This window comes from Leptosomus discolor, chromosome 1 (assembly GCF_034619465.1).
Source record: "Leptosomus discolor isolate bLepDis1 chromosome 1, bLepDis1.hap2, whole genome shotgun sequence".
Taxonomy (NCBI): domain Eukaryota; kingdom Metazoa; phylum Chordata; class Aves; order Leptosomiformes; family Leptosomidae; genus Leptosomus; species Leptosomus discolor.
The window spans coordinates 208,466,659-208,480,553 of NC_141391.1; the positions used below are offsets into that span (position 1 = coordinate 208,466,659).

Genomic DNA, 13,895 nt, shown 5'->3' on the forward strand with positions numbered 1-13,895 from the left:
CACAGAACATTAAATATTCTTTATGAATACCTTCTTTAATCCATTTACTCATCTTTTCTATCTGCAAAGTACTTTTGATTTAATCATGACTTTTGTTGCATGTTTACTATTCAGAAAACTTGTGTGACGTGAATTCTGCCTGGGAGAATTATTAATCCTGATTATCTTATTTCTTTTGTTATTTTTTTTCCCCGGATATCTACCTTTATTAAAGAAATAAAATAATTATTCGAATTAATTAGAAAAAAATGTATATATTTTTGTACATGGATAAACTGACATTTCAGGTGCATACAGACATTCATATGAAAAAAGAAAATAGTTATACAGAGAAGGGACCACTTACATGATCATGGACAGAAATAAATAGTTATTAGACAGAATTATCTTATTTGTAATAATCCTACAAAATGTAATGATAACTAAGTCGAATTAATTTCACCTAGCTTTGGTTGCCTAAAGGATGATGTGTAGTCTAGTGCAATCTCCTTAAAGTCAGTTAAATGAGGAAGACAGTCTCAGTTCTTGAAACAGAGGTCTATGGTAGATGAAATAATCGACCTTCTGCAGATGCTTTTCTCTGTTGCCCGTTGAGGCAGGTTGAATGACTATCTTAAACTGCAAAACTAAAGTTAGGTCAGACAAATTCAGTCAAATTCTCTGACTTTAGGGAATTTCAAAAATGTTAGTGCTTGTAACCGAGAGAGAACTGAATCTATTTTACCTGTGCAACTAAGAAATGCAAGTAATTCCAAACGGAGATACCTAGATCAAGCCAGGTTAAAGATCTTCAAAATAGCACGTCCATGATATACATTGACGATATATGTCCATGATATACAGTTGGACTCTAGCCACATTATCTTACCCTCAGTGCAGACAGCAAGTTGGCACATATTACAGAAGACATGCTGTAATACTGCTCATCATGGCAATTCTCTTTGGCTATAGAAGTCATAAAATGACCTTCTATCAGTCCTTTTCTGCTCTAAGAACCATGGAGGTTTAGAGGGGCTCTCAGATACCCCTCCTCCCTTGCAAAAAATTACACCTGTTGTGCAAGAGAAAATGTATATTATAAATAATTCTACTGAACTCCCAGCTCTCCCCTGGTTCCATTTTTTGATAATGCGTGTATCTTACCTTCTATCAGCTTCCCCGTCTGCTCTGCATTGCCCCCAGGCATGATTTTGGCAACGTAAGCTCCAATTTCCCCACTGCTTCCTGGAATTTCTTTCCCACCTACAACTCGGATTCCCAGTCCATTGCCTGTGATCAAAAGAAAGAGAAAACTTTAAAGAGAGATGAAGCAATGAATAATTCACTGGACAGTAAGGAACAGAAGAACTCATCAGAGGGTACTGAAGGATGTCACCAATAACTTCTGGCTATGGTTGGAAGATTGAGGTTAACTGCAGTCTCATCTGCCACTTTCCCAAAGACTTAACTTTGAGTAGAAGCATTTCAGCGAAAGAAAAGACTTTCTTGAGTAACTACTGTATGACTGACATAACACAAATGACTGATTCACTAAAAATTACATTGAAGCCAATCCTACCTTCATCTCACAGCGTTACTGTACTGCAAAGGGACTATTTGCATGGCAAACCTATTCCAAGCAAGACATAATTTGCAGTATTAATTAAATTGCATTACATCACTAGAAATCTGTGAAGTGTGGATTCAAAGCCTGGCTTTATCATATACCTAAAACATGCATGCAATTTAGCTGAAAAATTATAGTAGCTGAGCTTTTAGAATCTCATAAATATGGAGACAGACAGAGATCATTCAGCTCCAGCAGCAAAGCCTGTACGTTTATATGAACCTATATTTGGCCGATGCTACTATTTTTCTAAATATTTGCTTTTAATTGACATCTTTTACATCAAAGGAGGTACAAAATATCAAAATGGAAAAAGCCTGCAATCGGTCTGTGTAAAGCATCATAAAATCTAACATATTTTCTCCCTTTTTTAAAAATTACAAAGATGAAAACATTTTAATCACTCTGATTATTTTAGCTGGAGAGATGCAGATCACTAATCTCCCTTATGTACATAACAATGAGAGTGAAAACAAAAGCTTAAAAATTAGTCTCATAAAGCTAATCTTGCATATTGCCAATTTCTCAAGATATCTTACTTTAAAAAAAAAATACTACGTGTAGAAGAAAAACAAATTTCTTCTTTGAAGAAAAAGAAAATGTCATATGACACAATTCACACTTTGATTTGGGATTTGGGCTGATTTTCTCACCTTTATTGTAATGGCTAAATATTTTTTTCAATTTATTAATTTAATAAGCCAAACCCGCTGAGTGATTAGACTAATCAGCTATAGGAAGCTCACCACACAATCTCTTTGCAAAGCTTTATCTTTTTAGATTAATGTTTCTCCTCATAATGCTCTTAGTGTTTGATAAGTCATCCCCGAGTGCATTTTAGAAGCAAGATAGCCACAGTGAGTTTCTGGACAAAATACGTCTTCACTAGTTTTTCTACCCCTGTTCAGCTAAATCTATATCCTTTGTGCCTCAGCTTTCCTCATAACTGCATATCAGACATTTACCACATAAGCATTTTCTTTCAGAAGTTGCCTGGTGTTCAGACACATGCATGGATCCTGTACAGCTCAATATAAAGGTAAGGAAGGCCACAGCAGACTCATGACTTAAGGGGTTCAGCAGGAAATACTTAACATGGAAACAGCTCATTCCAGAACTGCAAGCCTAGACCAAAATGGTGTATACCTCTAATACACTGACAACACAGGTGGGTGAAAGTAACCAAAGAAAACTGAGTCATAGAATCATTCAGGTTGGAAAAGAGATTTGAGATCATCAAGTCCAACCATCAACGCTACTCTGCCAAGTACACCCCTAAACTATATCTCCAAGCACCACATCTAAACGACCTTTGAACACATTAAGGGATGGGAACTCAAGTGAGGAATTAAAAGGAAATACATGAGGATTGTTCTTACAGCTACAGCATAGTAATCGGTGTACACAGGTGTATCTAATGCACAGAGATGAATGGACTGCTACGTAAATCAGTCAGTATGCATTGCTGAAGCATGCAAGACGTTCAACCACACAACTAGTGGTGCGGGCTGGTGGCACCTCAGGTGATGGGTACAGATCAGTCTTGGGGGGATGGTACACTTCCACTAGATCTATATTTTGTGACTTAACGTAACACAATTTGGAAGGGGATCCAGCAACGGATGACCGCTGGTAACGTGCTGTCAGTATACAGAACTTTTAGTGAATGATTTCAGTGTGGGCTGATGGCCGAGGATGAGTTTCAGGGGTATTGTGTGAATAAGCCATGATATGACTGAGGGCAAGTGTTTGATAAATGGTATGATTGATGTTGATTTTCTACAAAGGATGATCAAGACTCTTTGCAAACTAGATCTCGTACTGTTTATCTACCACAGCACTTAACAGGAGAAATTGATTTTGGTATGGTACTACTGGGAGTACCGGTTGGAGTTTTGTACACATATGTTGAACATAACTCACCTCTAGATTATATTTATATCCAAGTTTGAGATAAAGTTCAGATCTGTAATATAAATCCACTTCAGAGTCTGTATTCTTGCTTTACCTATGTGGTGATGTTTAGTCTTGATACTTTCAGAACAGATAAGAGATTTAGGGAGTATGTAAAAACTCAACCCTATGACAACGTGAACAATAATTCCCTAGGTTACAACCGTACAAAGACTTGATGCGGCAAGAAAGTGCTCTCAAGTTTACCTTGTTTTTCGTCCAGTGAAACTTCGCCAGTTGAAACGCTGTGCAGGCATGTCTAAGCATGAAATTTGCTAGTAAATATCCTTGAAATTATTGCTAAAAATCCCTATATATTTGTTTTCTTTTTTGTAATTTGAAGACATGAGCAACACCTTTAAGAAAGTGAGCTTCTTGTAAGACTTTACACCTGGGAATGTAAAGTAATGCAAATGTAATGCAAAAGAATGTAAATCTTTTTAAGCCTTTTTTTTGGACATGACAAGTGAAAAATTGTCTTTTTCTCTTTTAACAGCAAATGAAGAATTGGAAAAGCATAAATATTTCAGCTTGAGGGGAACCTCTAAAAAAATGTAAAAGGACACATAAAATAAACATAAAACAATAACACCTAAATACCCGAGCTAATTACAGGCATGAGAATATAATTAAATTTCTGCTACAAGATATATCCACCACGGTAGTTAATTTTCCTTTAATTATAAACTTGGTATGGATGATAATTTATTAACTAAACACATTGCTGCTTGGCTGGTTTCTAAAACAAATGATTAGATATACAGAAAGGATGTTGTGTTTTAAACAATAGCTATATTGGCACTCTGGGACTATGCTATGTGAAATACTAAGATTACTTTTGTTGAGGAGAGTAATTTTTCAGTGTAATTGGAACAAATTGCATAGTTATTTTAAATTAATCACCTCACTTCAGCGCAAATTTGAAATTTAGCACTGGTAGTGTTTATTTCCCCTGATTTGACAGGGAAAGCAAATGCTAAGGATGGGTCTAAATGTCCTTCACAAAAATTGAAAAATAGTCTTTAAAAAAATAAGCACCTCATTGCAGAGAGCAAATCCATACCTGTACAAAAGCATTTAAACATTAGTCCACCCTTAGGACTTAAAAATTCATGTGGACTGCTCTGCACATTTATCCCAGGACTTGTGATCAAACACTACTGAAAGACTCATTAATATGTTATAGATTTGAGGCTCACAATTGAGAACTAGTAAGTTCAGCAAATCCAATAAACAACTATAATTAGTACACAACACACACAAACAAGCATACAGTAACTTACTCTTAACCCACACAGTGAACATACGGACTTTTCAACATATCAGTAGGACTGGATGCTTTTCCTCACATACAGGAGTAACTCTACAGGGTCAGAGTTTTCTTAAGATACGCTATACTAATATCTCTACCTCTGATAGCTTAATTGTAAAAGAATGGCAGCGAAGCGGTTTGTCATATGACTGCATAAGACACTTGATTTCAGAGGCAATTCTATGGATACCTATGCTAGATTACTTTGAAAATCATGGCTGACATACTGGTTCTGATTTTGGAAATCTGAAGTGTTTACTGCTAATAAAATCAAATCTTTTCCACGCTAGTATACAAAGATTTTTATTCCTAGACAATCCTTTGAAAAGTATTGTGATTTTATATTTGCAGGTTTTAGAGTCAAATGTATGACTACAGAGTCAAATGTGTGACATTACGTATTAAGTAGAAGCATGCCTGCTAAGGGACAGTGTATGTGTGTGTGTTTGCACGTGTTCTTGTTACTGGACAAATCAGGGGGAATTTCATTTAATTTGATCTGTTTGCAGTAAATTAGAAAATTCTATTACATTATTATTATGTTATAAAAATGTTACTAGGAGAAATATTTTAACTGAAATTACAGAACATTCAATTCCTGGCAGTCATAATGAATGAGTTACTCTTTGCCAAATAAGCTTTAAGTGCTCTGTTCTTGCACAACAAGAAATATTGTTTGGATGTTGCTGTATTTTCTCATGTGAAGATGGGATTTCAAATCTGTTTATACTGTATCTATTGAAAATATTGAGTTTACTACTTCCGTTTGCAATGACATTGATCACCTTTTTATCACCTTGAAGGCAGATAGCTTAAAAATATCATCAACCATATGCTTTCTCAGATCCTTTTCCCTTGGTTTTTGATAATTTTTAAGTCTTAATTTCCATGTCTCAGAGTATTTTGATATAACCAGACATTTTTCTTTCAATTCTTAGATTTTCAGATTAATGAACTACTGTTTTCTGAAGACATGGGATCAGTTAACCGTCAGAAAGAGAATCACTGTGCTTTGAATGAGAGAGGGCACCTTTCCGAGTATTGATTTCTATGGAAAATACCTTCAGGAAAACATCTCTTCAAAGGGAATTTTACACATTTAAGATCCAATCCTTTTTAGGATTAGCTTCAAAGCTAGAAGACTGCTAATTAATTGCAACTGTTTTTACTGATCTCCCAAGGCTGTGATCCTACTCTTCTACCTAACTAAAGCCTTAAGATACAGCACACTAAGCAAAAAAAGCCCCCCAACCCCCTCTCCAACCCAAACACCAAAAAGCCTAATGTTAAACTTTAACAAGATAGGTCATACAACTATATTGGTTTTAGATGACAATAAACAAATATAGATACTAAATCATAGCAGTTAGCTTGTGAGCCACTGATCTATACGGCTGAAAATACAAATTTAGAAGCTTTAGGTCACCTGCCTAGTGGATGAAAGGAAGATGGTGGGTATAGTTTTTCTGGGTTTTAGTAAGGCTTTTGATAGTGTCCCTCACAGAACACTTCTGGACAAGATGTCCAGCTATGGGATGAGCGGGTTCATGGCGCACTGGGTGAAGAACTGTCTGAAAGGCAGAGCTCAAAGGGTTGTAGTGAATGGGGCTACATCTGGTTGGTGACCATTCAACAGTGCTGTTCCTCAGGGCTCAATTCTAGGGTCAGTTCTGTTCAATATATTTATCAACAACCTGGATGCAGGAGTTGAATGCAGTGTTAGCAAGTTTGCTGATGATGACAAACTGGGAGGTGCTGTTGATCCTCTTGAGGCACAAAAGGCCTTGCAGAGGGATCTGGATAGATTGGACCATTGGGCAATGATTAACGGAATGAAATGTAAGAAGTCCAAATTCTGGATCCTTTATCTAGGACAGAGTAATGCTGGGCACAAGTATAAACTGGGAGAGGAGTGGCCATGCAGAAAGGGATCTGGGGGTGCTGGTAGACAGCAGGCTCAATAGGAGTCAGCAGTTTACCCTGGCAGCCAAGAGGGCAAACCCCATCCTGGGGTGCATCAAACACAGCATAACCAGCTGGTCAAAGGAGGTGATTATCTTGCTGCATTCAGTGTTGGTGCAGCCTCACCTTGAGTATCATGTGCAGTTCTGGGCTCTAGAATTTAAGAAGGATGTGAAGGTCCTTGAATGCATCCAGAGGAGGGCAACAAAGCTGCTGAAAGGGCTGGAAGGAATGTCCTGTGAGGAGCGGCTGAGGATTTTGGGTTTGTCAAGTTTGAAGAAAAGTAGGCTGAGGGGCAACCTCATTGCGCTCTACAGCTGCCTGAGGAGGGGAAGGTGAAAGGGAGGTGCTGATCTCTTCTCCCTGGATCAAGTGAGAGGATGCATGTGAATGGTTGAAAACATAACAAGGAAGCATTTCTTTATCGAGAGGCTTCCTAGAGAGGTGGTTGATGCCCCAAGTCTGTCAGTGTTTAAGTGCCATTTGGACAATGCCCTTAATAACATGTCTAACTTTTGGTCAGCCCTGAATTGGTCAGGCAGTTGGACCAGCTGATTGTTGTAGGTCCCTTCCAACTGAAATTATTCTATTCTATTCTATTCTATTCTATTCTATTCTATTGAAGACTTCAAGTGTCTAATAAATGAAGAGTTACTTTTGACAGAAAACTATACATAAAGAAAAATACTAATAAAAGTAAATGGCCAATAGCTTTTTTACTTTTTGGCGATTTACCTACTTTGTGACTTTCAAACGGACATTTCACTTATTATTTCATATCCTTCCAGATATCACAAACTGTTTCAGTGATGCATATTCATTATACGTACACATACATACATACATATATATATATATATATATATAAAAATATATATAAATGTATAGTTGAGTAGAGACCAATAACTTGACACTAATAAATTCTGTCACTGGTGACCTCGCAAGCATCACTGCAAATATTTAAAAATGCATCATTCTCTTTTCCTTAATTCCACCATTAGGTACTTTGTGTCCAATTAGATGTATTTATTCTGAACTTGTGTAGCTCAATGTATCTCAGATCACTATGAAATTGTATCCCCTTGTATATTTTGTTGTGTCAGTAGCAATACAGCAGAAAGACTATAATTCATTTTGGTGGAGTTGGCTGACCATAATCTGAGCTCTGCAATTACAATTTCATCGTTTTTGTCCATTATGGAGATAATAAAGATCAGATTGCTTCCAATCTGTTGCTATTGCTCTGGTCACAGGGAAGCTCATGATATCTCATCATCTTTTTACTACTTTGCTGATCAGGTCCACTACAGCCACTAAAGTCTAAACAGCCTAGATTTCCTGGAACTTTTTCAGCTTCTAAGCAATGATTAGACTTGCCTTTCCAAACAAATGCCCATAACCTCTTACATAAGTTACAGGCTAAAAAAAAGAAAAAAAGAGCAGAGGAAAAAATGAGTTATTCAAAGCACACCAGGATTTTGCTGGCGTTGGTAGTCCTGCCTTTAGACAAAGTTGCGAATTAAGTCTTCAGGGATGTTTTCTCTCATAAAAGTAAATAGAATTCCAGCACCAGATGCAGGGACTGATATTGTTTAATTATTAGGTAAGTCCCATACAGTTGCAACAACTTCAGCACAGGCATGCGAATGCAGGCACATGACCTAGAAGCTCACATGAAGTTGTTCATGTGCTAACTCAAAGAAATATTTCCTCTGGGCTAATTTTTCAAAGTATGAAACCATTTGTCTCTCTAATTAGATGAGCAAAGACAGTAAAGAAGCAATTAGAATGTACAACAGATTTTCAGTAATCAGACACGAGTTAGTGTGAATTGGCATAGGAAAGTAAGTATGAGCATCAGCAGCAATCTGACTCTTGTTACGGTTAGATATAGAGCTACACAAATTTTATTAGACTTTTAGGTAACTTAATTTTTGAGATAGATATTTAAAAAACACTATTGCTTTGGATTTCTAAGATCCTAAGAGTAGGATCAAGATGGTAGTTTAGAATTGTTATTTATTCTGGTTGTGGAAAACCATGGTTGTTTTACTACCTTTGGATATTATGTGCTTTGAAGTTGAAACTATACAGAAGTAAAATGGGAAAGATTGAAATGGGCTTGAAATGCAAAAGCAGATGAGGGTTACAACACACGTCTCTGAGTAGTTTGAAAGGGAAGATATGTTTAAACCTCAAAATAGACATTAGGTGTTTTGTTTCAGTTCCATGAGCCAATGCACAGACATACCACTGAGGGAAGAAAAAAAAACAAGTCCAAATATGGTTTTCATCACTTTCTGACAATACTTTAAAAAAACCCAAACAAACCAAACAGAAGGCTGAATCACAGCAATGAAGCTCAAAGGTGACATTTTTTGGTCACGGTCCAATGCTAGCCATTAGAAAAATACATCAGGGTAAAGAATGGAAATGAGATATTAGTCATGAAAGATTTTGCACTGTGACAACGTACCACACTATAGCAATGAGAACATATCAATCAAATCAAACAATAGTCTTCCAAATCTACTTGGCTGAGAACAGAGACAGAGCATACCTTCCTCTTGTGTTCATTTACTAGACATTATCTCCCATTCCTCCTCCAGCCTTATCTAGACCAGACATATGCTAGGCTGCTGGTAGCTCTTATCTGTCAGAACAATTTTACACCATGTTCCTTTGTCTGTATGAAACAGAATTGTCAGCCACAGAAAAAAAAAAAGCAATGATGACTTTTCTTTGGAGAGTTTAGACTTAAAAGTCCCATCAAGAAATGTAAGCTATTTATTTAGATATCATAGTTGTGGTAAGAAATCTGGGAATTCTGAAGAACAGACGGAAAGGAAACATGAGAAAGCAAAGAAAACCAAGTTAGATCAGGCACTTGGAAAGCAGCAGGAAAAGCAATGTGTATAATCAAATCCAGGGTAGATTTTTTTAACATTATTATTCCTATGCAATTCTCTGGAATACATAACATGATGATCCATATTGGAGCTTCGTTGTCTAGGTGAGTACAACACTTTCAAGATCGTGCTCAGGAGAATAGTTTTGGTGCTTTCTAATCAAATTAGCTTAAATGAAGTTGTTTCTTAGAAACATGATTAAGCCTACTCAGTTATTCCATTTCTTGGCCACTGGCAATTGAAGCATAAAATATACATGAAGCCAAATCCTCAGCTGATGCAATTCAGATGCATTCCAGTTGTTTTAATAGCACAACATTGATTTATATCAGCTGCAAATCTGCTTCATGCTGATTTGCACACTAGTTATCATCCTGAAGGATCATAAAGTGTTTCACGAATTAGCATCATGGAGCACTTATCATATCTGCTTGAAAACAAGATACAGGCCTCTTCTTCTCGGATGATCTGTCACATCAGAATAAGAGTACGCAGGTGTCATATCTATGATAGCCTGTAGCTTTAAATCTATAAAAAGCTTGTAGGCAATGAGATTCATCTCTGTTTACCAATGACTCAACAGATGCCACTGACTGACAGCTGAACTTCTTTGTTTAAAATGTTAGTTTTGAATTCTCTCATACCTATCAGATTTGGTATTTAAGAACAGTAATAGAGTTAATGTAAATATGATATGCTATGATATACTATAATATGTAAGACATAGATAGGTATATGCTAGCTATAATGCATAAAAAAAAGCCTTTAGTTCCCCATTGAATGCAAAGAAGCAATCATTGCTTCATAAAGTATCTGAACCACAGACTATTGGAAGCTGTGAGAATATTTCACAGTTTTTACTCTGGCCTTATATTCTTAAATACATTCTGTCAAAGCCATGATGAAGGTCTAAACAAAGCTTACCTCTGACCTAATAAGACTGTTCTTATGTTTAATAAATTTAGTAAAATTTTGCTATTTTCAATAAATAACACTGGTCACTGATGAATATTACACCTGCTAAAAGGCTTGTCCAAGGTGTTGTGTAGATTTCTCCAACATAAAATTATGCTAAGAAGGAAGCAAGAAATATGTTCCTCTGCTTCATTTTTAATTACTTCTCTAGTAATCATGATGCTTTGGGGACCACAAGGGCTGTATCTATCACATATTCTTTTTATGCAGCTGGTAAACTGGAGGACAGGGTTAAGAGGAAACAGAAACATCACTCTATCCTTTCACCTACTGGAAAGTAGTTCATTCTATCTATGAGGAGCGCTGATGCTACCCTAGTGTAAGATAAACCAATGGTTACACTGTTTTCTTAAACATATATATAGTGACCTTCTCCACTCTAAACTTGTACTCTGGAGCACCTCAAGACTTATTAGCAAGGCCAGAAAGACCATTCAGTCTTGGTCTTGTTGACAGGATTGCATTAGTCAAAACACGAGCTGCACCCTTCTCCATCTGTTCTGAATTTTCTCACACTTCATCATAGTGCTCTTGCCCACAGAGCTTTATTTATCAAGCAGGCCTCTATCTAACCACATACAGTCACTTTCCCATTCTAAAATAGAAGGACTTCTACACAAGTCACAAAATACCTTAGATTTACGTATTCCAATAGTTACAGCTAAGTGTAGTGGGGGAAAATATTTTCTTTTTATATATATATATATATCTAGTATGAACTTCTGTTTTAACTCATGCCCACTGCCTCTCATCCTCCTGCCATGTGTCACTGTGAAGAGCCTGGCTCCCTCTTGTTGATAAGCTCCTCATAGGTATGGGATGGCTGCACCTAACGGCCACCCAGTAGAGCCTCTGTACACTGGATATTTCCTCTTGACGGAAGACTAAAGGAATATCTCACTCAAATGACTCTCGTGCACAAAGGAATCGACTGATACAGTGTTGCATGGTTATCTGTCAGTAATGGGGAAGAACTCACGGAACTACAAATTGTAAAATAGAATTCTTCCAAAAGAAGTAATGCCTGCAATCATTTAGGTCTTTGTAAAAACCCTCTGAACTTCCCTCCTTTTCTCAAAGAGAAAGACAGTATATGGTTTTTGTGCATAATTTATTAAAAAACATTATAATATTTATATAAATTACACAAAATAAGCGAAGGAATTGTAGTTCCTCTGTTCTTAAACTTCAAATTAACTTTTGTCTCACTGCTTGGAAAAGATCCTAACCTGGCAACAGCAGAGACAGAAGCTTACGGTTTATTCTCAGAAGAGGTATCACAGAGCAGCTGTTCAGACTGTCCCCAGGAAGGATTGTGTGGCCATTTGACAGTTCACATCTTACAACCCGGATAGAGACTAGCTTTGTGTTTGGAAATAGGAACTGTCCGCGAAGATGCATGTTGAGACCTTCAGTTCATTGCACATGCCCTTTCCCTGATGACATTGGTCACTGCTGAATGAGCTTAGTAATTGTATCCAATCATTTCTCATCTAAGTTGGGTTTACACTCATGTGTTTCAGTAAAGAAGTGCCTTACTTCTGTTGTACCCAGCTTAGGCTTTTATTATCATAAAATAATATTAAAAGAAAAAAAAAAAAGAAAAATAAAGCAGCAGCATAGAAATATAACTTTTCCAACATTTTAAAGTGGGGGAGTTGAAAAAACAATTTTTAGTTGTTTTTCTTTCTTTAAAGAACAGGCATAAATCTCATACGACTTGGTACATCACATTTCTGATACACTCATTTGATGTCTCACACAAAATGAATATTTCTAATAATAACTCATCGACTGCAAAAGAAAAACAACATATGAATTAAGTGCATAGTAATTTACTAGTCAGCTTGCTGTTTGTTGAAATCAGCCCTTCAAAATGAAGGGGTTTTTTGTGACAGGGATAAAGGTAATTTATTTACCTGCTTTAAACACTGCAGTCTTGACTTCTGTATCAAGAGAATGATATAATTTCTTCTACCCCCTTGAAGAAGATGTCATATGAGGGAGTTTTCCAGTCTTTTCTGAGAAAATGGTATATTCTCAAGCCAAAGACTACTGCTGCCCAAGACATCAACAAGCAGCAAAATAAAAACATTTTTTACAGAAAGCAAAAAGACAATTTCTGATCAAACACACAAATAAGCACTTTGACGTATCTTACACTTTTACCTCCTTAAATTGTATCTCTTTTAGAAACGTGTGTATCGTAGTGACTAAGGGGGTGGGTGATTGGGCTTTTTTTGTGTGTGTGTAGGAAATTCATGTAATTTTGGGGTGCATAACCTCAGGCAGCTTTGCCTTCATCAGCCTTGACTGTGTAACGTCAGCTTCATGCCCTTTCTTGGTGAACAGATTTCTCCAGGAACAAGAGCACTTTCTGGTAAACTTTAGGTTATTTAAAGAAAATTTTGCTGACAACTCCCCTCCTCCAACTTGTTCCTACTGAAATAAAACAGCAAACAAACATGCAGGCATCGAGTGCATATTACCTGTAAACAATATTGAAGTGAAAAAAATTCAGAAACACAGATAATGAAGAACAGAGGCTTCACTTGACAAATGCTGCACCTCAGTTAGCTTGGTGCAACGCCGCTATGAGACAATCAGAACCTCAGAGCACCCTATGAGGAACATTTTCTTTGTGTCAGTGACCTGCAGAATCAGAACATCTTAACTTTAATCATCCTGCATCCAGTTGCCTGGGAGTGTACCCCTAGTGCACTTCAAAGACCTATACAAATCTGTGATTAGGTAAATAGTGAATGGAAGGCAATCATTCTCAAAATGTTCCAGCACTTTGCTCTAGAAAGTGCATCCAACTCAAACAGGCATTTGTCTCTTGGTGATGAGTAGCAACGTGGTCCACCAACCAGTCCTCTACAAGTCTTTTGATTGTTCTATAGCTTCTTTGTACATAAGTCATATCTGTTCATCTAATCTAACTTAAGATCTCTACAAGACAAAAATCGTAGTCTCAGTTAGTCACCTCATGCTCCCTTTATAATCAATAGAGGAAGACAGCCATATCCAAAAGGTGATTTTTTAAAACTAGTTCAACCTCCAGTTGATTGCCCTTTGTAACTGCTTCGTTCTAAGGTAATTATTAAACCTATGCATATTTTTGATAGCCAGTATGCAGAGAAGGGAGCACAGGGTCTTCATTTTCCTCTGAAAGTCA

General features: G+C 36.8%; 1 protein-coding gene across 2 annotated transcripts in view; it reads right to left on the bottom strand.

The window, feature by feature from the left end:
• The window catches only part of PCLO (piccolo presynaptic cytomatrix protein), a 382,319-nt gene that overhangs the window by 121,324 nt on the left and 247,100 nt on the right, over positions 1-13,895 (bottom strand). For both annotated transcript variants that reach the window (XM_086474501.1, XM_086474492.1), the window contains exon 10: positions 1,144-1,269. In XM_086474501.1, coding sequence (XP_086330627.1) covers positions 1,144-1,269 — 126 coding nt within the window. The remainder of the gene's footprint in view (positions 1-1,143; positions 1,270-13,895) is intronic.